General features: G+C 38.5%; 1 protein-coding gene across 5 annotated transcripts in view; it reads right to left on the bottom strand.

Annotated features, from left to right (window-relative positions):
- Nucleotides 1-351: 351 nt before the first annotated feature.
- Nucleotides 352-22,977, bottom strand: part of WIPF2 (WAS/WASL interacting protein family member 2) — a 68,007-nt gene continuing 45,381 nt past the window's right edge. For all 5 annotated transcript variants that reach the window (XM_074223989.1, XM_074223988.1, XM_074223986.1 and 2 more), the window contains 7 exons: nucleotides 22,145-22,270; nucleotides 20,616-20,748; nucleotides 19,820-19,936; nucleotides 18,892-19,554; nucleotides 6,341-6,553; nucleotides 5,464-5,565; nucleotides 352-5,308 (listed from right to left, as the gene is read on the bottom strand). In XM_074223989.1, coding sequence (XP_074080090.1) covers nucleotides 5,268-5,308; nucleotides 5,464-5,565; nucleotides 6,341-6,553; nucleotides 18,892-19,554; nucleotides 19,820-19,936; nucleotides 20,616-20,748; nucleotides 22,145-22,207 — 1,332 coding nt within the window. In that variant the 5' untranslated portion in view covers nucleotides 22,208-22,270 and the 3' untranslated portion in view covers nucleotides 352-5,267. The remainder of the gene's footprint in view (nucleotides 5,309-5,463; nucleotides 5,566-6,340; nucleotides 6,554-18,891; nucleotides 19,555-19,819; nucleotides 19,937-20,615; nucleotides 20,749-22,144; nucleotides 22,271-22,977) is intronic.

Consider the following 22,977-nt stretch of genomic DNA (forward strand, 5'->3'; position numbering starts at 1 on the left):
TATGGGTCAATATGTGTAATCGAAGGTCTCTGCAAACAATCTAAAGGATCACCACATGTTCAGCCTTGATGGACTTGCCCGTTCCATCAGTGCAACAACTTGGGACAATTTTGGGCTGTCTGCAATGGAGTACCATCTGTAAAGAGCCATGGAATTTGAACAAATTTCAAGGACTATTCCCTTTTAGGAAAAAAAAAAGATCTTACTGTCTGATCTTATCTCTTATACTTTTTGTTTCTTTCTTAAGGAAGTGATTTCTCTCTCATCACACTCAATTTGGATCAATGCACAACATGGGAACAAAATAAAGACTGACAGATTACTTTCCGTGGGGGGGGGGGGTGCAGGGAGGGAAGTAAGATTGGGGGGAAAATTGTAAAACTCAAATAAAATCTTTAAAAATAAGAAAAATTTAAAAAAAAGAATTGTAAAAAAAAAAAGGATCACCACAGAAATAGTCTGCCTGATTTTTTTTCCCAAGGGAATGGGGTTAAGTGGCTTGCCTAAGGTCACACAGCTAGGTAATTAGAAAGTGTCTGAGGCCACATTTGAACTCACTCCTGACTCCAGGGCAGATGCTCTTATTCACTGAGCCACCTAGCCACCCCTGTTCTGCCTGATTCTTAAAGCATCCCTATGCTCCTACCTCTAGCCCTCAAACCTAGGTAGGCCCAGATATGAGATCATCCAAACTGATCCTGACTACTAAAGGGTATTCCTTCACAACTTTTGTTTTGCGGAGTCAATCATGAAACAGGATGTTCAACTCTTACTGGGACTCACTGAAAAACCAATTCCTTCTCCAAATCAATGCTACAGAAAAGGAATTTATTTAAGGAAGGCATACCACAGTTAAGACTAACTGGACCAAAAAAAAAAAGCTATCTTTGGCTCCAAGCAGCTGTGCCCAGTCCTAATTACAGTAAGCAGACCTGTGATAGGTACATCGAATGCCTCCTGCATGATATGGGAGAATAAAACCATACAAGAAGGACATGTCTCCATTCTTTTGTTCCTTTGGGAAGGGCAGGGGGAGGAGAGTTAGGGGAGGCCCCATTTCCTCTGAATCAAGGAACTCCTAAAGTTAACAAGAGTATTTACAACAAGCCTCTTTGGTGAACTGTTTGAAATTGAATAGAGGGCATCAGAATCAGGAAATATGCTATCAAGTTACTTATTCACATTAATAGCTTTAATGAAGTAGGGATTTTGCCCAACAACCTCAGCAGGGGTCTTCTCAATTCCTCTCCCTCCACTCTTAAACAATAGATTTTTGTGAGCAATTTCATATACATAGCATACAATGAATTCATGAATTCATCCTCCAAATTTTAGCTTTTGTTTAAAAAATTATACTTTGGTAACTTTAGACCATTTGGCACAGAGATCTTGACTAAAATTTTTCACACCTTAGAGAACCAAGATGGTTATTAAGAGCTCATACCAGAATTAAGATTCCCCCCTAAGGAGGGGACAAATATGAAAGAACTAAAAAGACTCTGAAATCTAAAAAAGGCAAAGCTAGATGCAGACATAAATTAGCAAAGATCTCAAATATCAAGGCTACATTAACTGTGATTCTGTGTGTACAACTTTAGAATATGATTTAGCCAACAGGAGGAGAGGAAGGAGTAATAATACCATATATATCTCATATCAATTTTTGAGTTTTAATATTACAATATTTTTACATATTTGAGCTCTTTTGATTCTCAAAACTGTGAGGCAAGTAATGTACATCATCATATTCCATTTCACTTATGAGGTCAAAATTTTATTTGATCTGCCCAGGTCTAAAGGCTATGTGGAAGAGGTGGGACTCAAGTCCACTTCTTCTGACTAGTGTTCTTTTCACATTAGCATACCGACTTAAGGGAAGAGAAGATCTTTGGAGAGGTTAAAGTCTTTGTGGAGCCTATGGGCAAAATAGTAAATTCAAGAGGGGTCTTCCTCCCTACCATTCACCCTTCCATTGCCCTAGGTTGGGGCTCCAGAAACAGCACACAAATTTTCATTTTGATTTGGTTTGTAAAATGAGGTTTAATTAAATAGCTGCATGGCACCCAGAAGGGAGAAGTGTACCAAAGAATCCAACCTGAGACCGGACTGTACATCTTAATTGGGGGTGGGGAATCAACACAAGTAGGGAATCATGGATCAAAACATAGCATCCATATATTCATACAATAAATTATTTTTAAAAATCCATCTACATGCAGACCACACACACACACACACACACACACACACACACACCACTCACTCTTAAGCACACATGTGCACACACCCTCTCTCATCATCATTCTGGGTATATTTATACAGTGTTGATTACTGTGACATCCATGCTTGTCACTCTAGGTAAGGAAGAGGTAGGGAGAAAGAGAAGCTAGTCCTCTGACACTGGTGGAAGGACACTCACAAGGAAAAGATCAGAAGCCCACCTGGTATATAAAGATGTGCAGAGGAAGAAGGAAACAGTAATAGACATGGAAGATTTAAATTGTTTGAGTCCAAGAGGAATATGGAGCACAGAAGCCTGACATAGGGTAAAGGCACAATGAATGTGGAGCTGAATGGATCCAAACACTTCCTTCCATTAAACAGTTTTCTAATTTTTTGTTTTTGCACATTCTTGCTTTTGTTGTTTTAAAGTAGATGAATTTCAAAGGCAATGTTGCAGTGGGTCAACTCTCCCACATTCGCAATTCCAAGGAATGATTGGTGGGGAGCCACCTTGACCTTAGAGGCAGGGGTTGGGATGTTACTAGGAAAGAAAAGACCAAGACTGGAATGTGAGGAATTTAGTTTGCCACTGATCCCAGGTTGGGTTTCCAGGACAGACAACTCAATGTAGTGCCATTAAAAATAAAAAGAGCCTCAAAATATCCCTATATACCTCCCTTTATGCCCCTCAGGATAAGAAAACCATAGGGATACTTTCCCTCCCCCATTCCAAAATTCACTTAGTCTATGAGTTATTTCAAGTGATCAGGATAATTAAAATATACCCCAGCCCTGAGTTACTCTGTAGCAATGCTTAAGTCTATTTACACATTTTCTTCTCACCTCTCCCTAGAGATTCATTTGGGCTACAAGTTGGGAAACTAAGACAGGTCCTCCCTGACCCTTGCCAAAAAAAAAAAAAAAGAAAAAGAGGGCCAATCTATAATCCTAGGGAACTCTACAGCCACTCCAATGGTCCAAGAGTCCTGGTTTCAGGAAATTCAAAGATTTCAGGGTTGAGCAGCATTCCAACCCACAATACATAGAATCACATAAAATGTCAAAGTGCTTTGACCTGGGTAGATTGGCAGAAGTAGAGGGGCACTGCTCTCATTTAGGTTCAAGGCTACCCATCTGCTTTGCAGCCAGGGCAACAGGAAACAAATATTAAGTTTTTCCCATTAGGGAAAAAAAACCAAACCCAACAAGGGGGCTTTTAATTCAGTTTTCTGATGAGCAGAACTGGGCATTGTCTCTTCTTTCAGAGAGGGGACATAAGGATTCGTGAACCGGGAGTAGCCTCAACATGAGACTCACCCAATCTTCAACTAAGGAGGTAACAATATTCCCACAAGCAGAGAAAAGAGGAGTTCAAAGGTGAGAACTTTCAGTGCCCTTGCAGCCAGCCCACCTTAAACCTATATTACAAGTTTTTGTTTTTTTTAAACATACAAAATAGATCAGTAACTATGAGTCACATTCCCATTATTCAAGAGTAGGCTCTTAATAAATTTGCTGAATGAATTACTGTTCTTATTGTGTCATGATAGTAAATCTAGTACCACCAGTGGGATAGAGTAGTGTATAAGGCAAACATTCAAATATATAATGGATCATCAACACACTAGGGAGAAGAAAAATCCATTTGACTTGACTAGTCAACCATTTGGAGGCTAGACAGTGAAAGAACAATGGATATCAATGTAACACAATCCAAAATCCAAAGAAGCAAGTAATGGGAAGAAAGGTGCCAACCCCCATAAGAAAAGGTAGGGTTTAGCTTATGTGATAACAAGTATTTCTCGTTCTGTTCTGTTTGAATATTTTAAAGAAAAACACCATCACAGAACACTGTGTAAAAGTTGCCAGTTTCCATTTCAACAATAATCTGAAGACTTCACAGCCTCTTCTCCAGTCTAGGGCTCCTTGCCAGGGAAGCCTTTTTCATCTCCTACCAATTCCAGGTGTTGAGGACATCTCTGGGGGAATCACTGCTACCAGGTTTTAAAATCAGAATAGTTAGAAAAAGTTTCCCTACAACTGACCTAAAAACAGTACTTGGAAAAATAATGAAGGAAAACCAGCATGGGTTTGGTCTGGGGTATGAGAAGTTCTGGTCAAATACCCATATGCAATTCAGCTCCATTTTCTCCCACAGGGACCACCATGGACCTGCACTGGTAACAATTCCTTAGCATGTAATACAAGGGATTAGAAAGGTTCTTCAGTTGAGTCCACTTGGCCACCCAAGATAAATAGGTAAATCTTGGATAAATGAGGCAAGGGCCCCTGAGGTTTCAATCCTCTTTTGGTCCCTTTGATATAGAGGAATTGATTAGAGCTGAGAAGTCCTTAGCTTGAGCCCATTGTCCCATTTTAGTATATATGTGTTAAGTTTAACTGATTAGTATGTAGTATTTAATTTAAATGTAGTCTAAAACTTTAACCCTGTGTAAAAAAAAAAGATACCCCAAGAAGAAAACAGACCCCTTTCCTGTTCAGTTCTACTACTGTGAACTTTGAAACATACATCTCTGCATACTTCTTTCCTATTTTACTGAAGATGGCACTCTCCCACCAAGAACAGAGGTGGTAATAATTATGGCCAAGCTTCCTAATGGCTTGAAGTCCACATACACCCACATTTGCCTTCCCAGGGATGGGGAAAGGGAAAAGGATTTGATGTGGAAACAATAAGGATACACTGTCTTCACTCTGCTCTGATTAGTGAATTCATCAAAAGGCACCTTTCTCCAAAGAGAGAACAGGAGACAGAAGCTATTTCCTCACATAGCTAGCAGGGTTCACTAGATAAAGGGAAATGGAGGTACAGGGAACCCACTGTCAAAATAAGACAGTCCAATCAGTCCAGTGAGGAGATGCATAGATGAAGATGAGCTGAGAGGAATGCTGAATTCTTAGCAGTTGGTTGCACTGGAAGAACACAATGGGAGTTCTCATGCAGGTTTTGGGGAAGCAATTGGGACCATCTGAGAATTGGAGGAGGTCCATCCTTTTGCTGAGAAATAGAACTCACATGGGCTTCACCTAAGGACAGGTGGCAGGGGTGGAGCCCCACGGGAGGCTGGGGAAAAAAAACAACAGAAGTAAATGTCAATCAGTAAATCTTAAGTTATTTATATGCTGGATATCTTATAATCAGTCCTGAAATGAAAGGTAAGAAATAATGCCCATTTCAACTTTTACATTCTGTGCAAATTATAAAAATACTTTCCTCACCTCGGTTTGTTTTGCTAGGGTAAATTCTCTGAAAGTGTTTATATTCTTCTGGAGCAGGGAAGTCTTCTACTGGATGGAAGGAATATTTGGACTCAAAATCATCTGCAAGAGGAAAATAGGTAACTTTAAGTTGTTTATTTACATTTTCTCAAGAGAACTAAAAAAGATCACCAACAAAGTAGCCTGGTTTTGGTTTTCAATGCTATTCTATAGTAGGGAGTTCCAATACCAAGATTATCCTGGGTCTTCTAGGGTCCAGTTTGAGGACATTCAAAAATGGACATAAACTAACCTAAAAGAGGACTTCTGTCTTCAGCTACTGACTGTTTAAAAGCAGTAGGACTTCCTCTCCTGACCAGGAATCTTATCAATGAACTTGTGGGCAGCATATCAGAACTCTGCCCATACTACTTCCTGAGGTTTCCCTAGAAAGTAGTTCAAACTTTCGATAGGGCATAACTCAAGTGTTCCCAAGAAACCTACACAAAAGTGGTTGAAGGGAAATAGGACATCTGCTTTGGTTCTCATCAAACAATCATCTCCAAATCAAAGGAAGACATAATAGTCCACCAGGAAATAAATCTCAGAAAAGTAGGCAAAGAATGGGAAAAAGATGGGGTTTTTTTAGTCTCAACCCTTAACCAATAACCTGAGATCACAGACTATCTTGCTGGAAAAAGAACCAACTCATACTATGAAAAATCAATAAAAATTCACTATATTAAGTTCCTAAAAGTTGGAGGGAGGGGATGGAAAGAGAGAGATTATAATACACTATACTAAGATGCCAAAGGGTAACCAAAGAACCCTGTCTGAATGCCAAGCTTGGTATCTGTCTTGTTTGTGAATGATGCCTTCTCAAGAGTCCATTACATACCCAAGAAAGATCGGACAGTTGCAATGGAATCTCTGTGGCCATTCCTCAAGGGTGGTGGAGGTGGTGGAGGTGGCCCAGCTGGTGTCCTTGAAGGTGGAGGTGGGGGTTTTCCTCTGCTCAGGGGTTCTGAAGAGCCATGCATTCGGTATGGTGGAGGTGGAGGTGGAGCATCCCGGGCACCATTTCGAATTAAGGGTGGTGGGGGTGGAGGAGCTACAAGGATCCAGAGACATTTAAAAGTCTGAATTAGTATAAGTAAATTTGGGGACACAGTTTAATACTTCCTCAGATTCAAGACCTGAATTCCCCAAGGAAGCATCTCTGAAACAGTCAGTCAGAAAGCATTTATTAAATGTTTATTTTGTACCAGAGATCAGGCTAAGTGGGGGACACAATGAAAGGGAAAAATAAAACTATTGTCCCCAGCTAGATAGTCTGTCTACAGCCAGTTAACTCACATTCCAAGCTCTTCTATCTCACAACCTTGCTCCAACTTAATCTTTCCAAATTCACTGCACATTTCTTTCTGTTCATATGCTCCACAGTACAACTAAAACGTCCTCCTTGCTGTTCCTCACACAAGACACACCCTCCTCTCTTAACTCGTCTTGATATAGGCCATTCCCTCACACCAGGAATGTGCTACCATCTCGTTTCAAAAAGTCCCATTTCTCCCACAAAAATACTTGTATTTAAAAAAAAAAAGATACTTGTATTTTTGCATTTATTTTGTATGTATTACATAAATATTTAAATATCTGCATGTATAGCATAACTATATGTAAATAAGGACAAAGGTTGTTTCCTTTTTTGTCTTAGCATTCTCAGTATCTGGTAATAGAGGAGTAAATAGCATCACTAGTCTCTGGTCATTAAGGTTTACTCAAACCTCAGAGTCACAGCTTTCATCATTTCTGATATCTAATCACTCACCAAGTTCCAATGATTTTATTTCCAAAATTTCTTAATTTGTCTCTTTCCATTTTCACTTGGTACTAAAATTTAATAGAATCTGTTACTTTGTGCCTGAAATACTGCAGCTATCTCCTGATTCTTTTCCCTGCCTTTAGCCTCTTAAGTCCATCCCACACACCATTATCAGATTAACATTCCTAAAACATTTATGCCTATCACAGGATAACAGTCATAGATCACAAAAGGGAACTTAAGTGCACATGGAGGCCAAGACCCCATTTTATGGAGGAAGAAAATGATGCCTAGAATGGTAAAACAACTTAACCAGGGGCAGCTAGGTGGCGCAATGGATAAAGCACAGGCCCTGGAGTCATGAGTACCGGTTCAAATCCAGTCTCAGACACTTGATAAGTACCTAGCTGTGTATGTAGCCTTGGGCAAGCCACTTAACCCCATTTGTCTTGCAAAAATCTAAAAAAAAAAACAAAAAAAAACAAAAAAAAAACCTTAACCAAATCCATACATATATTAAATAGAAGAACCAGGATTCGAACCCAAGGGCTCTGTCTCACTTTTCCAAGTTATTCCCAATGCAATCAGATATAAAAATGATATGATTCTTAAAGTCATTCCCTAAGCAAACTGATATTTTAGGGGCTCCAAAATTCTGCCTTCAAAATTATCCAAAGTTTACTCTAAGATCCTGCCTCTTCCAACACATCCTCAATCTCCTGTTTCACATACACCACCCTAATTAAAGACATCACCACCTGATAACAAAACTTCTCAAATAGCCTCTAGTTTGATTTCTCAGTTCCAGTTCTCCAGCAAATTCATCTCCCCAAATGACAAATTTCATCATTTCTCTTTCAAAAATTCAAATTTTTAAATGGCTATTGCCTCTAGAAGGCAATACAAAATTTCAGTCTGGCTTCCACTATTTTTCCAATTCTTTTTACAATACTGCTCTTCACTCATTCTCTATCCTAATCACACCAGACTAAATATGAAGCTGTTCCTGTATTCCACATGCCAACTCTTGCCTCTGTACTTTTTTGTAAAGGGTTCCCCATCCTTTCATCATACTTCTACTTCATATTCATGACATTCTTCAAGGTTCAGTTCAACAGTCAACTTATCTGTCCAGCCTCTTTCCCCAAACTCTTCCACACTTGTCAGTGCCTTCTAACCTCCTAAAATTATTTCATATGTACCTTTTATACAGTTTGTATTCACTTCTCTTTGTACACACTATAGCCCTCAGAAGAATGCAAGCTTACTGGGCTGTTGGTTATGTTTTTTTTTTCTTTTCTGTATCTCCCAGTGTCTTCCAAATGGGAAATGATCAGCAAACATATATTGAACTGAACTAGAATTTCCTTCATAGCAAGTTAACAACACATGAGTCATTTCTTTAAAGTCAGTGGGTATTTTTAAGACTGTGTGTATATGTATATAACTGTCCTGAAGAATGAAGGATCAAAAAACCCATTAATTCCTCAATTTAATAAGCACATTTATTAGACTTGAATATTACTTTTAGCTATTTCTAAAAATGAAATCTACTCTAAAAAGTTTACAGTTTGACTCCACTTAAGATGCTCAAAAGAATATTCTGCAATCAGGGGAGGCTAGGTGGCGTAGTGGATAAAGCACTGGCCTTGGAGTCAGGAGTACCTGGGTTCAAATCCGGTCTCACACACTTAATAATTACCTAGCTGTGTGGGCCTTGGGCAAGCCACTTAACCCCATTTGCCTTGCAAAAATCTAAAAAAAAAAAAAAAAAGAATATTCTGCAATCTTGAAAAGTCATCCCAAATGTTTTAAGAAAGGGCAGACCTGGGGCAGTTAGTGGTGCTGTAGTAGGAACACTAAAACTGGAGTCAGGAGGACCTGAGTTCAAATCTGACATCAGACACTTACTTAATAGTAGTCTAGCTGCGTGACCCTAGGCATATCACTTAACCCAACTGCCTTAAATGAACAAAAATTAAAAAAAAAAAAAAAGAAAAAAGAACTGACAGACTCAATGGAAAAAATGATAGATCCTCATCAGGATGTAGGAGGCTCTGGTATACAATCTTTTTAAAAATCAGTCACATGACTTTCATATTTCATTGCATTTTTTTCTTAAGTTCATATAAATGTGCTTTTACTTCCTAAATGTATAGTCAGTCCTACATGGCAAAAAATTTCTTTTACAAATCTTAGTACAGAGCTATGGATAAAGTAGAAATTCTGTAAATATTTGTAGTAGACTGAAAAAGAGGCAAGAGAGACAAAACTATTCCTATCTGCTGACCTGACAATTTACTCAGAAAATTCTATCAAATCAACAAAACAGTAACAACAAAAACAATAACAAAATTCTTACTGAAATAATTTCAGAATAGTAGCAGGATAAAAAAGTAAACTGACAAAAATCAAACACTACAAAATTTGTAAAATATGTGGGAAATGATGTATATATTAAGGCATACTCAAGACATGTTTTGATACAATTAAATATTTTTTCTTGAAAATTAAAAAACTGAAGAAATGAACACTGCTCATGGATTGATTATGTCAACATACTAACAATTACTATACTGCCTAAATTAATTTAGAGATTTAGTGCTATACTAAAGGAATATAGAATAAGAAATAATATAATTTCAACCTTGATGGACTTGTTCATTCCATCAGTGCAATAGTCAGGGACAATTTGGGGCTGTCTGTGATGGAGAATACCATCTGTATACAGAGAAAGAACTGTGGAGTTTGAACAAAGACCAAGGACTATTACCTTTAATTTAGGGGGGAAAAAAAGTGATATCTTATTGTCTGATCTTGCTATCTCTTTTACTTTATGATTCTTCCTTAAGGATAAGATTTCTCTCTCATCACATTCAATTTGAATCAATGTATACCAATGTATACAATGTATACAACCAAACAATGTAAAGATTGGCAAATTGCCCTTCCATGGGGGGTAGAGGGAGGGAAGTAAGATTGGGGGAAAATTGTAAAACTCAAAATAAAGTCATTAAAAAGAAAAAAATTCATTTAAAGGAATAAAAGAGCATGTACTTTTCTACCTTAATTTATTAAAATTCAAAATCATCAAAACTATCTGGTAATGGTTAAAAAACAGAAAAGCAGGTTAATGTATGGATGTACACTGAAAATTTTAAATAATACAATATGATGATAAAATGTGGTAATAGTCAATGTTGGAAGGGTTGAGGAAAACAGGCATATTAATGAATATAGGTAGAGCTGTTACAGAACTAAAGTGTCTAAAAGATTTACAACTAACAATGCAGATACACATGACTACAACAATGTAAATGGAAAGAATCAGCACAAAACAACAAAAAAATTAATGTTGTGAAGAAGAGGACCCAAAGTGACAGAATAGAAACCCAGCTGAACTTTCTCAACATCCCGTCCCCATATAATTTTAACACCAAATGAAATTTTGGAGCAGCAGAGTCAACAAAGATCAGGGCAGAACATGTTTATGGACCAGGAAAACTTAGGAGAGTAGAACTTTGTGATACTAGCGTGGAAACCTATCTGGAGTTCACATATACAGCAGAAGCAACAGTGGCTGCAAAAGCAGAATCAGAAAATTTCAGTTCAAAGCTAGCATAGGGGGTCATAAAACTGATCAGAAAGCAATTACAGGGCACACTTTACTGAAACTGAGTACAGCTGGCACTGATTAGCAATTTTATTGCCCATACACAGTTCTGGGTCACATTTTCAAGGGAGAGAGGAACACTGGTAGTTGAGGCACAAGGGAGCAGAGGTTCTGGTCTCAGTTCTAAGGCAAAGGAAGTCTAGTGCTTATGATTTCGGGGGCCCTTCCCAGGTAAAGACCACAGCTAGATCATTTCTTTCAAGGAATTATCAAGAAAACTGCCCTAATATCTTTGAGCCAGACAATAAAAATATAAATAGAAAGAATCTACTGATCACTTCCTGAAAGTGAACCCAAATAGAAAAGTCCCAGTAATATTTATAGTCACAATCCAGAGCAACCAGGTCAAAGAGAAAATATCAAGAAGCTAGAAAGAAACAATTCAAATAATATGGAGCCATGATCAGCATTTACACAAGATTTAGCAGTTTCTACAATAAAGCAAAGGGCCTGGAATATGATAAATCAGAAGGCAAAAAGGCAAGGATGACAACCAAGAATAATCTACGCAGCAAAACTGAGTATAATCCTCCAAGGGAAAAAATGTTCATTTAATGAAATAAGGGACTTTAAAGTATTTCTGATGAAAAGACCAGAACTGAATAGAAAATCTGACATTCAAAAAAAAGACACAAGAATAAAAAGATAAACAAAATCATAATGGCCTCAATTAAGTTAAATTCTGCATTCCTATATGGGAACATAATATATGTAGCTCCTAAGAACTTTATCATTATTATAAAGGCAAAGGGAAAGGATGTGAATTTATTATGTTAGAATGATCTAATAAAAAAAATATAGTGAGAAAAAGGGGTGCACTGGGAAAGGGGAGAAGGGAAAGGAAGAATGGAGAAAACACATAGAAAAAAGGCATGGGGGGGGGCAGAGCCAAGATGGCACCAGGAGAAGAGCCCCTCTTAGGTGCTCTCTCTATAATATTTCAAAAATCATAAAATTATAACTCTAACTAAATTTTCAAGAGACAGAACCCACAGAAAGATCCAGTGAGGCAGTTCTCCAGACCAAGGTAACTTGGAAAATAGCAGAAAGGCTTAGCTCCATAGGGTTAGAGGAGCAGCCCACCAGAGTGAAGGAACTTCAGCCTCTTGGAGGCAGCCCCAGAACACCTGGGAGCTGCAGCTCACGGCAGCAAAGGCAGTTTCCTGACCTAAACCCAGGGAACACTGGGCACAACTTGGAAGATCAGTGGGGGGACCTCTGCCAATGGGAGCATGTGAAGCCCAGCCCTCAGGGCACTCAGTGAACAGCAGTGGCAGCCCAGAACCAGGAACCTGAAGAAGGAGCCCCCAGGCAACTGCATCTCGAGTGCTCAGCCTAAAATTAAGGAAGTGGAGAAAGACTTCCAAGGTCTGTCCTCTGTCCCTGGAACAGGACTCTGGGGCTCTGACCACATTCAGATCCTGATCACAGACTAGGCCCCCCCATAGAACAGCAGGGACCCCCCCACCTCAGCCCCATGACAAAAGGGTGCACTTGTGGTCATTCACAGACCAGGAGGGAAGACAGAGCTTCACACACTGAAATCCTTGTGTGTGTGTGGGGGGGGGTCCCAATAATACTCAAAAGCTCAGGAAGCACCCCAAAACCAGACACAAGCTGGGGAAATGAGTAAACAGATAACAAAGAGGTGCACCATTGAGAAATATATTGTCTATGATCCCAAGAAGGAGCCAAACACTCAATCTGAAGATATGGAAGTACAAGTTCCTGCATCTAAAGACTGCAAGAAAAATAGAAACTGGGCTCAGGCTATGACAGAGCTCAAAAAAGATTTTGAAAATCAAGTGAGGGAGAAAGAAGAAAAATTGGGAAAAGAAATGAGAGAGATGCAGGAAAAACATGAAAAAGAAGTCAGCAGCTTAGCCAGGGAGATCCAAAAAAAAGCTGAAGAAAATAACATGTTAAAAACAAGCATAGGTCAAATGGATAAAACAGTTCAAAAAGTCATTGAGGAGAAGAATGCTTTAAAAAGTAGAAATGGCCTGATGGAAAAAGAAATAAGAAAGCTTTCTGAGGAAAATAAATCCTTTAGATGTAGAATGGAACTGAGGGAAGCTGCTGACTTACTTCAAAAATGAAAAATTAGAAGAAAATGTGAAACATCTCATCAAAAAAAGATCTGGAAAACAGATTCAGAAAATATAATTAAAAAATTATTGGAATACAGGAAAGTCATGATCAGGCAAAGAGCCTTGACCTCATTTTTAAAGAATTCCTACAGAAAAACTAGAAGCAGAGGGAAAAATAGAGAGAATCCACCGATCTCCCCCCAGAAAGAGATCCCCAAAAAACCAACCCTCCAGGCATATTACAGAAAAGTTCCAGAACTCCCAAGTCAAAGAGAAAATATTACAAACAGCCAGAAGGACACAATTCAAATATCGTGGAACTGCAGTCAGGCTCACACAGGACTTAGCAGCAACTACATTAAAAGCTCTTAGGGACTGGAATATAATATATCCGGAAGGCAAAAGAGCTCAGAATGCAACTGAGAATCAACTACCCAGCAAAAGTAAATGTCCTCTTCCAGGAAAAAATATGCAGCTTTCAATGAACCAGGGGAATTTCAAATGTTCCTGCTGAAATGGCCAGAGCTGAACAAGAAAGTTTGATCTTCAAATACAGGACTCAGATGAAGCATAGAGAGTGGAGGAGAAGGGGAAAATATGAGGGACTTAATGATGATGATGAACTACATGTATTTCTGTATAGAAAAATGTTACTGATAATACTCTTGAGAAACTTCTCATTTAATAGAGCAGGCAGAAAGAGCTTTTACAGATGAAGCACAGGAAAGAGGTGAATTTGAAGATAAATAATATACTGTAAAAATGGAGTCAAATGGCTAAAAGGGAAATGTAATGGAAGAGAAAGGAGAGATGGAATAGGCTAAGATATTTCATATAATAAGATTATTTTTTATTACAATGAGCTATTGCAATGATATGGAAGAGGGAAGGCGAGGGGGAATGAAGGAACCTTCTCTCTCATCAGAGGTGGCTTGGAGAGGAAACAGCATATATACTCAATGGGGTATAGATATCTGTAGTAAGAAGGAGAGAAGGGGGCCAGGGGGAAGGGGGGGATGTAAGTGATGGAGTAGAGAGTGGACCATGGTGGGAGAGTGGTCAGATATAACACATTTTCTTTTTTACTTCTTGCAAGGGGCTAGGATTGGATGGCCTGTCTGGGACCATAGGGCCAGGTAGATGCTGGGCCTAAAGGGGTGGTATGTGGGCTAGGGGTCTCCTGGCCCCAGGGTCAGTGATCTGTCTGCTGCTCCACTCAGCTACCCTACAGAACATATAAGAAGAGGGACAGAGTGAAAGGAGAGAGAAAATATAGTATATGGTAGTGGGGAAGTACGAATGGAGGGAGTTGCAATCAGCAATGGCAATGGTGGAAAAATATGGAAGTAGCTTTTGTGATGGACTTATGATAAAGAATGTGATCCACCCGTGACAGAAAAGGTGGTAAAACACAGACTGAAGCACATTTATTATTATTATTATTATTATTATTATTATTATTATTATTATTATTATTATTATTATTACTGGGGGGTGTTGCAGGGCAAATGGGGTTGGGTGACTTGCCTGGGGCCACACAGAATTGGTTCAAAGAGGGAGGAAAATACACACACACACACACAAATGCGCGTGCTCTCTCAGTTGTGCATAGAAATATAAAAAATCCAGGAGCAGCTAGGTGGTGCAGAGGATAGAGCACGAGTCCTGGATCAGGAGGACCTGAGTTCAAATCCGGCCCCAGACACTTAATAATAACCTAGCTGAGTAACCTTGGGCAATTCACTTAACTCCAATGCCTTGAAAAAAATAAAAGAAATATAACTAATCCAAAAGGGAATGAGGGGGAAAGGTACAAGAAAAAGGGAGGGAATGATTAAAAGGAAAACAGTAATTATAAACCAAAAAAAAATACTTTTGAAGAACAGTTGAAGTTGTGTTATGAGTTGGTTTTAGTTTAGTTTAGTTTAGTTTAGTTTTTTGCAAGGCAAATGGGGTTAAGAGGATTGCCCAAGGCCACACAGCTAGGTAATTATTAAGTGTCTGAGGACATATTTGAACTCAGGTACTCCTGACTCCCGGCCCGAACTCTATCCACTCTACCACCTAGCCACCCCCAAGTTGGTTTTATTTTTTCCCAACTTTTTATTAGTTTTATATAAAATATTTTTATTATAAGGAATGATTCTCAGTCATTAATAAATGAGAAATTGAGGCGATACAAAATCAAAATGTACAAACTTTTTTTAAATATGAAAGAATGTTCCAAATTATTAATAAGAGAAAAACAACCCAAACTCTAAAGGTTCACCTCACACTAAGGCAATGATGAAAAAAACATGGGAGGGGCAGCTACGTGGCACAGTGGATAGAGCACTGGCCCTGGAGTCAGGAGGATCTGAGTTCAAATCTAATCTCAGTCACATTAAATTAATTCATCCCTAAAAAGCTCCTAGATTTATTAAATTGAGTCCTGCCAGACTTATTTGCCTTATTTGGCCTAAGGATTAGACAGCCTTCACCCCTGCTGTAGAAGGAGGGACTTTACAGAACCAGTAGAACATTGTATACTCTTAACAGCTACATGGGGGTTAATGATCAAGCTTAATGGATTTGCTCATTCCATCAATGCAATAATCAGAAACAATTTTAGAGCACCGGCAACAGAGAATACCATTTATACCCAGAGAAATTACTGTGGAATTTAAACAAAGACCAAAGTCTATTACCGTCATTTTCTTTTTACAAATTGTCTTATGTACTACATAATTTTGCTATCTCTAATATTTTATTTTCTCCTCAAGGATATGGTTTCTCTCAAAATATTCAATTTTGATCAATGTATATAGCATGGAAACAATGCAAAGATCATCAGACTGTCTTCTGGGGGGGGATTGTAAAATTCAAAACTTTACAGAAAATGATAGGTAGAAACTACTATAGTGTATAATTGGAAAACAAATAATAATAAAACAATAATTTGGAAAAAAAGATGGGACTTTAGCTGATTGAAAGATAACAGGAAAGGTACTGAGAAAAAAGGAGGAATGAAGGACAGTGTTCCAGATATGAGAGAAAGAGAAAATGCCTGGAATTGAAAGATGGGATTATTTTGTTTGTGAAACAGGAAAAAGGACAGTGTCGCTGGATTCTGCCTGCTAGAAAGTTTGGTGTAAGACTAGAAAGGTAGGAGGGGGTCTGGTTATAAAGTGCTCTGAAAGTCAAATAGAACATTCAGCATCAGCTCCTGAAGGCAATAAGGCCTAAGTTTAGATTTTATGTATATAGAATCACACTGATAGCTGAATGAAGGATGAATTAGAAGGGCAAAAAGACTCAAGGCAATAGACTATTGAAACAGTCCATGTAGTGATAAGGGCCTGCACCATAATAATTCAGTAGCAGAGAGGAGGGCACATATTCAAGAGATGTCACAGACAGGCTGTGGCAATAGGTAGAATGGGAATATGGATGACATCTAGGTTATGTCAGAGGAACTGGGAGACTGGAGAATACAGGAGATGGGGAAAGTTTAGGAAAAAGGATAATGTGGGGGCGGCTAGGTGGCATAGTGGATAGAGCACCGGCCCTGGAGTCAGGAGTACCTGGGTTCAAATCTGGACACTTAATAATTACCTAGCTCTGTGGCCTTGGGCAAGACACTTAACCCTATTTGCCTTGCAAAAAAAAAAAAAACGAAAAGGATAACATGTTCAGTTTTGGACATATTGAGATTAAGGTCTGAAAGACAGTTGAAGATATGACTGAAAGTCATCAGAGAGGTTAGGGAAAAATTTGAGAATCATCAGCATAAAGATAGTATTCATGGAAGCCAATGAGATTACAAAGTATTAGTAATATAGAAGGATAAAAGATGAGGACCCAGGACAAAATTCAGTGTTAAAGAGAACCAAGAAAAACAATACACATAACAGCAATGTAATGAGAAAAAACTGCAAAAAAATATATAAACCATATGCTGTGAAATTATAATGACTAGTTTTGGCACGAGAAGGAACTTCCTTTTTCCTTTTGCAAAGGTGTGGAACTAGGAGTGTGGAATACCTATAATGTCAGACTTTGTTAATGTGTTGATAAGTTTTGTTGAACTCCCCCCCCCCCCATTAAATAGTCCTGCTCTCTGGGAGAAGGGGAGAGAGAGAGAAATATACTGGGAAATGTAGATGATGTAAAACCAAAGCATATCAATAAAAATTTTAATGCCATGACCTATATTTAAGTATAGAACAGATTTGTAGAATCTATTTGTTGGCACTTGCAGAATAGATTCTGCAGAAGAAACAAACTTAATATGAGAGAAGCAAAAACAGATAGCAATACATCACTGAAGAAAAATTATCATTTCCTTTCCTCAGGCTGCAGTTAAATAACAATCAAATGAACCAAAAACCCCCTTTTTCTTCTCCCAATAGCAAAATCTGAGCACAACTTCCCTCTAAAGCAGCCCATACACTAACATTCTTTTTAAATCATCTTTCTTCATCATAAAAAAGGTAAAATTCCCATATGTTCCAAAAAATTCTTTTTGAAGTAGCAAAGAAATGGAAATTGAGGATGGATGCCCATCAAATGGGAAAGGGCTGAAAAAGTTATGGTGCATGAATGGTACAGAGTATTGTTGTTCTATAAGAAACCATGAATGGTCAGAAGCACAGAAGGAATGATATGAAGTGTTTGCTGAGCAAAGAGAGCAGAAACAAGAGAACAATATCCACATTCATAACATTGTGAGTTGATCAACCTTGATGGATGCAGCTCCTCTCAGCAGTTCAGGGAGCTAGAACATCTCTGGAAGCTCTGTTATGGACAATGCTATCAACATCCAGAGGAAGAAAAACAAAACAAAACAGAAAAACCTAAAGAATCTGAATGAACACTACATTTACTTTTTAAAAATTTCTCTTAATAACTTATAAATATGCGTGCATACACATGTGGATAAATGTTGAAAAATTTTCATAACATATAATTGGAAAAATAAAGTAAAAAGATGTCTTGGGGATGCACAGAAGCTTAAAACAAACTTTCCTGCTATCCCTCTAACATCTGCCTTTGCTGACACTAATAACTTGATGTATTGTTTTTTCAATCCAATGTTTGGGGGGGAATCGGGGGAGGGGAGGAAAGTAAGATGGGAAAAATTGTAAAACTCATAATATCTTAATAAAAAAATAAAAATGTCTTATGTACTACATAATTTAGCAATCTCTAATATTAGATTTTCTCAAGAATATGATCTCTCTCAACACATTCAATTTTGATCAATGTATAGCATGGAAACAATGTAAAGATTATCAGACTGCCTTCTGTGGGGGGAAGGGAAGGAAGGGTGGGGGAAAAACAGTAAAATTCAAAATCTTACAGAAGATGATAGGTAGAAGCTATGTTGTATATATAATTGGAAAACAAAATATTAATTAGAAATAAAGAATGGGTGCATAGGGTAGTTAGGTGGTACAATGGATAGAGCACTGGCCCTGGAGTCAGGAGGACCTGAGTTCAAAACTGATCTCATACACTTATTATTTGCCTTGCTGTGTGACCTTGGGCAAGTCACTTAATCCTATTGCCTTGCAAAAAAAAATTTGATATATGGATAATTCTAAATACAAATCCAATAGTAATATGTGGGGATTTATATTAAACCAGAGAGCATCAGGAAGTTATTCTGTCCAGGTATCTCTCAACTTCTAACCTGCTTAGAGGTTATCCTTAGAAGCAGGTTAAATTCTGGTTAAATTCATCTCTACAGAGTACTCTCAGTAAATTGTCAAAAAAATTTTCCCCAAAGCTGAGGTAGATAGCTTCAATTTTTCAGGCACTGGAAAAACATTCTGAATAAACAATAATATTATGAGAAAGGAGCTTTAAAAAGCACTTACCTGTTCCTCGACTGGGAGGCTCTCGGGTAGGGGGAGGTGGTCTACTACTCTGTAAAGAAGGTGAAACTGAGGTGGGTGGAGGAGGTGCCAGACCTCTAACAAGCCCTGGTGTCTTCCTATGTAAAGAATTGTGTCTCTGTGGCAGCTCAGGAGCTGACTCATTAGTAGGGCTTGAGGGACCATTGGGAACACCAGGAGGCTGGCGGTAAGGTGGTGGAGGGGGAGCCAAAGACTGGTTATGTCCACTTGGTCCTGTCCTAAGATTCACAGGGGAAGGAGGTGGCTTAATTGGAGGTGGAGCAGGAGGCCCCTCTCGACCAAGGGGAGGCCTTTGTCCAGGGGTTGGTGGCAAAGGTTTCTCTCTGTTATAGGCTGGGGCTTTGTTGCTGTGCATAGACAAAGGTGCAGGGGGAGCATTGGCACGCCGCCCTGGGGGTGGTGGTGGGGGAGCTGAAGAGCTATGTTTCATGCCCGTGCTGCTGGTGGAATTGGGCCGGGAAAGGTCCGGTAAAGAGGGTCTCTGCATCCGTGGCAACTCTGGGGGGGAAGCCCGGCTACTGTCTGAATCATCTTGGGGTCGATTAGTGCCTGTGGACATTGGGGGCCTTGGGGCAGTAGCTCGAGAACCAGAGACCTGTAAAACTGTCTTGCCAGCTAAGTTCTCTGCAAAGAAATCAAAAAAGTGGAATCAGTAAAAACAGGTTCGTGGCTAATTACCAGCCCCTTATAATTGGTATTGCTTTATACATGGAAAAAGAAAGAAAATTTTAATTAATGGTTCTTATTCAGTCTAATTGGAAATATTAACAAATTTACTACATAATTTTGTCTTTTGTTACTTTCAAATCCCACCCCTTCCTCTCCTTCCTTCCCCCCTCCCCCCATGTTTTGTTTAGGAGAGGAAAAGAAAAAAAAACTAACCAGATACCTGAAATGTCTTTTGTTCCAACAGGTCTGAGCTTTGGCACTCCTCCTTGGAAGAGACCTCCCTTGGGTTGCAAGGCATTTGCTCCAGAACCATAACCCCCACTTCCTCCTTTCGGTTCTGCAAGACATACAACCATTTCCAAGTTATTACTTAATATCCAGGTGTAGTCCATAGAAAGAATTCCATTTCCTTAATTCTAAACACAATAACCAAACATCATAGCAAGAGATAGAATATATCCATTTTGCTCATTCAAGGAACAAAGGGCACGTTCCACAGCTTTTAAAAGGGAGCAAAACCATTCCTGACTATGGCTAGAAGCTCCTCACAAAGCTCAAGAACATCAAAAAGATTCTCCTCTAATCTTGCTCAAAATAACATTACTCTAAAAAGTCCCTAATATCAAAGAGTACAACAAACAGGAGATTCAGGACTGGAAGACCTGCCCCACATGCCTACAGTAGAGATCCACTGAAACATTTGTGAAATCTGAGATGTTTATGGGGATTCAGGGATCTTGTCTAGAAGATAAAAATTCATCCCTAACATGTACAGTTAACGTAAGAACTATGACAGATGAGAGTCTGACCAAAAAAAAAATCTTTCCTAAAGATTGGCAGAAAACCTGTCAGTTCAAGAAAACACTGATGAAAAGAACTCAAATTCTCAGACTTGGCCAAAAAGAGCTACTCCAAGACATTTGACACTGACCAGGCTGAGAAAATAACAGGCAATTTCAGAACCAGACTGGGGAGATTAGGAGTTTAGAGATGGGAAGATATAATTTCTCACTTACTCTCAAGGACTGGAGCACTCCGATCATTGATATGAGTTACTTTTTTTAACCGAGTCCCTTTGCAGATGTCCTGTAATAGGGCACCTCGACCCCGCTGTTCATCCCTACTCAGCTTGGGTGGTTCTGTGTTTGCCTGGAAGAGTTCATAGCAGAAAGTTAACATCACCATAAATAAAGACTAAATGTCCCCCTACAGGTTATACTCACCTACATATTAAGGAACAGATTCTAATCTTTAATTTCAAAGACCATACACCCACCTAAGGGAAGATCTCAGTCTTTATCAGTCTCTTAATTGTCCCTGATACTGACAATCTTTCCTTACTTTTTCCTACTAAAACCTAGCCTAAATTTAACTCACTTCTACTCCAATTTATTTCCTCTAAGACTGTCCTCTAGAGAGGGGGAGAAAGCTAACTTCATCTTTGGAAACTTCTAATGAACTAATGGAAAGAAACCTTGCCCTAATAAACACATTTCTCCTCTATTTGATCTAGTCAAGACATCACTGTAGGTCATCACTTCAAATCAAAATTTAGGGGTACCAGAGGAAGGAAAGGGAAGAAAAGGAAGAAAAAGGACCACATGCAGAAGAATTCTATACTACTGCTTTGAAGCCCTCATTGCCTTGGCAATAGCCAAACCCAAGTTTCAGACAGAAGCTGGGTCAAGGCCATGCAACTGGGTAGGGACAAAAAATTTCAGTGCCTGACACAAATATAACTTGCCTGGTATACAGCAATATGACATGGTAAATACTCGAGAGTGCTAGACTTGTGTCAGCAAGATTAGTTCTCAAACTCCACCTCAGGCCTATAGTCATGGGCAAGTCACTTAACCTTGATGAAACTCAGTTTCCTCATAACTAAAACAGGAATAATATCATCTGCCTTGCAGGATGGTGAAGATCAAATGAAGTAATATATTTAAGGTATGCTAACTTTAAAGCACTGAACAGGGTGCTTAGCACTCTTTTAAGTTTTTACAGCTTAAACCTTTTGGGAAATATTAGCTAGAGTAGTATGGAAAGAATAATGAAGTCCAAGGTAGAAGCCTTAGATTTTGATCTTTCTACTAGTTAACTATGTAACTTTAAGGAAATTATTTAACTTCTCTAGATTTACTCATTTGTCAAATGAGATTTGGATTAGATGTCTCCCAACTGTAATTTTCCATAATGTGACTAATAAAAGCCAGGGTCTTGGAACCTTTAAAAGCTTACAACCTAAACCTTTTTGCCTCTATTTCCAAGGCTGTGGATGCCTTTTACCAATAAGCTTCCTACCCATTTCTTCAAATCTAGGTAATGGCAGCTTTGGTCTGCTCTACGTTTGACAGAAATAGACTTAAGGGAACAAGAAGAAAGAAGAGGTACACTGAACAATTACCAAGAAGTAGGAATACCCATTTCCTTTCTCATGAAGAGCAGGAAAATACTTAAGTAATAGCTGTACAAGCAGATTAAATGAGTGGTACTTAAAAACAGCATTTTGATTTTGAAGCTAATACTCTAGTGAATAGAATGCTACCTGGTTAAAAGTGGGAGGTGGAGGTGGACCAGGTGGAGGTGGAGGAGGAGGCGGAATTGGCATTCTTGCCCTGCTCCCAGTTGGTGCTGTCTTTTAACGATTAGAAGCGTTGGGCCACTCATATACCTGCAAAAAAAAAATTAAAATATGAATAAAAAACATTTTTTCACTTTAGAATTAAGTAGCTAAAAAAATTTTTTATTATGTTAAATATCACTTCGGTTGAAGCATTGCACACAACATATCCTCTTCTTTGAAATTTGACCATAGCATTAATATTACTTTTTTCCATATTAGTCAATAAGCTCTCAAAGAACTTTAGGAAAAATCTCCACTTGGTCATCATTTTATAGATTCAGAGAAAAAGGAAAACTGATTTATGCAAAGTTGTATGGCCCAGATAGACCCAAAAACTACTTAATACTCAGTTAAAAAAAAACAAATACGCTATCATGAATCTGATACCCTCATTGATGACCAAAGGGAAAAAAAATGAAACCGCACAGGTATCAGAGATTAACCTAGCTAAAAATTATTAGAGTTCAGTGTTTAATATGATTAGGATTTAAGAAAAGACAGAATTATTACACAATCAGGATTAGAAGATCATATGTATTAAAGACAAAATCCAAAACAGTAAAAAAAGTCCCAGAGACAACAGAAAGGAAGAATTAGGTTTGCTAGTCTACTTAGAAAAAATGATCACAACTTCTGTGTGGTGAAATATACATAAGTTATTTAATTTTTGAGATCTAAAATTCTGTCTATGTACACTGTAAATAGTTAAGGGAAAAGTCTTAATATATACAACTGAAATGGCCCACCCAAGTCAA

Source organism: Macrotis lagotis, chromosome 2 (assembly GCF_037893015.1).
Source record: "Macrotis lagotis isolate mMagLag1 chromosome 2, bilby.v1.9.chrom.fasta, whole genome shotgun sequence".
In the NCBI taxonomy this organism is placed as follows: domain Eukaryota; kingdom Metazoa; phylum Chordata; class Mammalia; order Peramelemorphia; family Peramelidae; genus Macrotis; species Macrotis lagotis.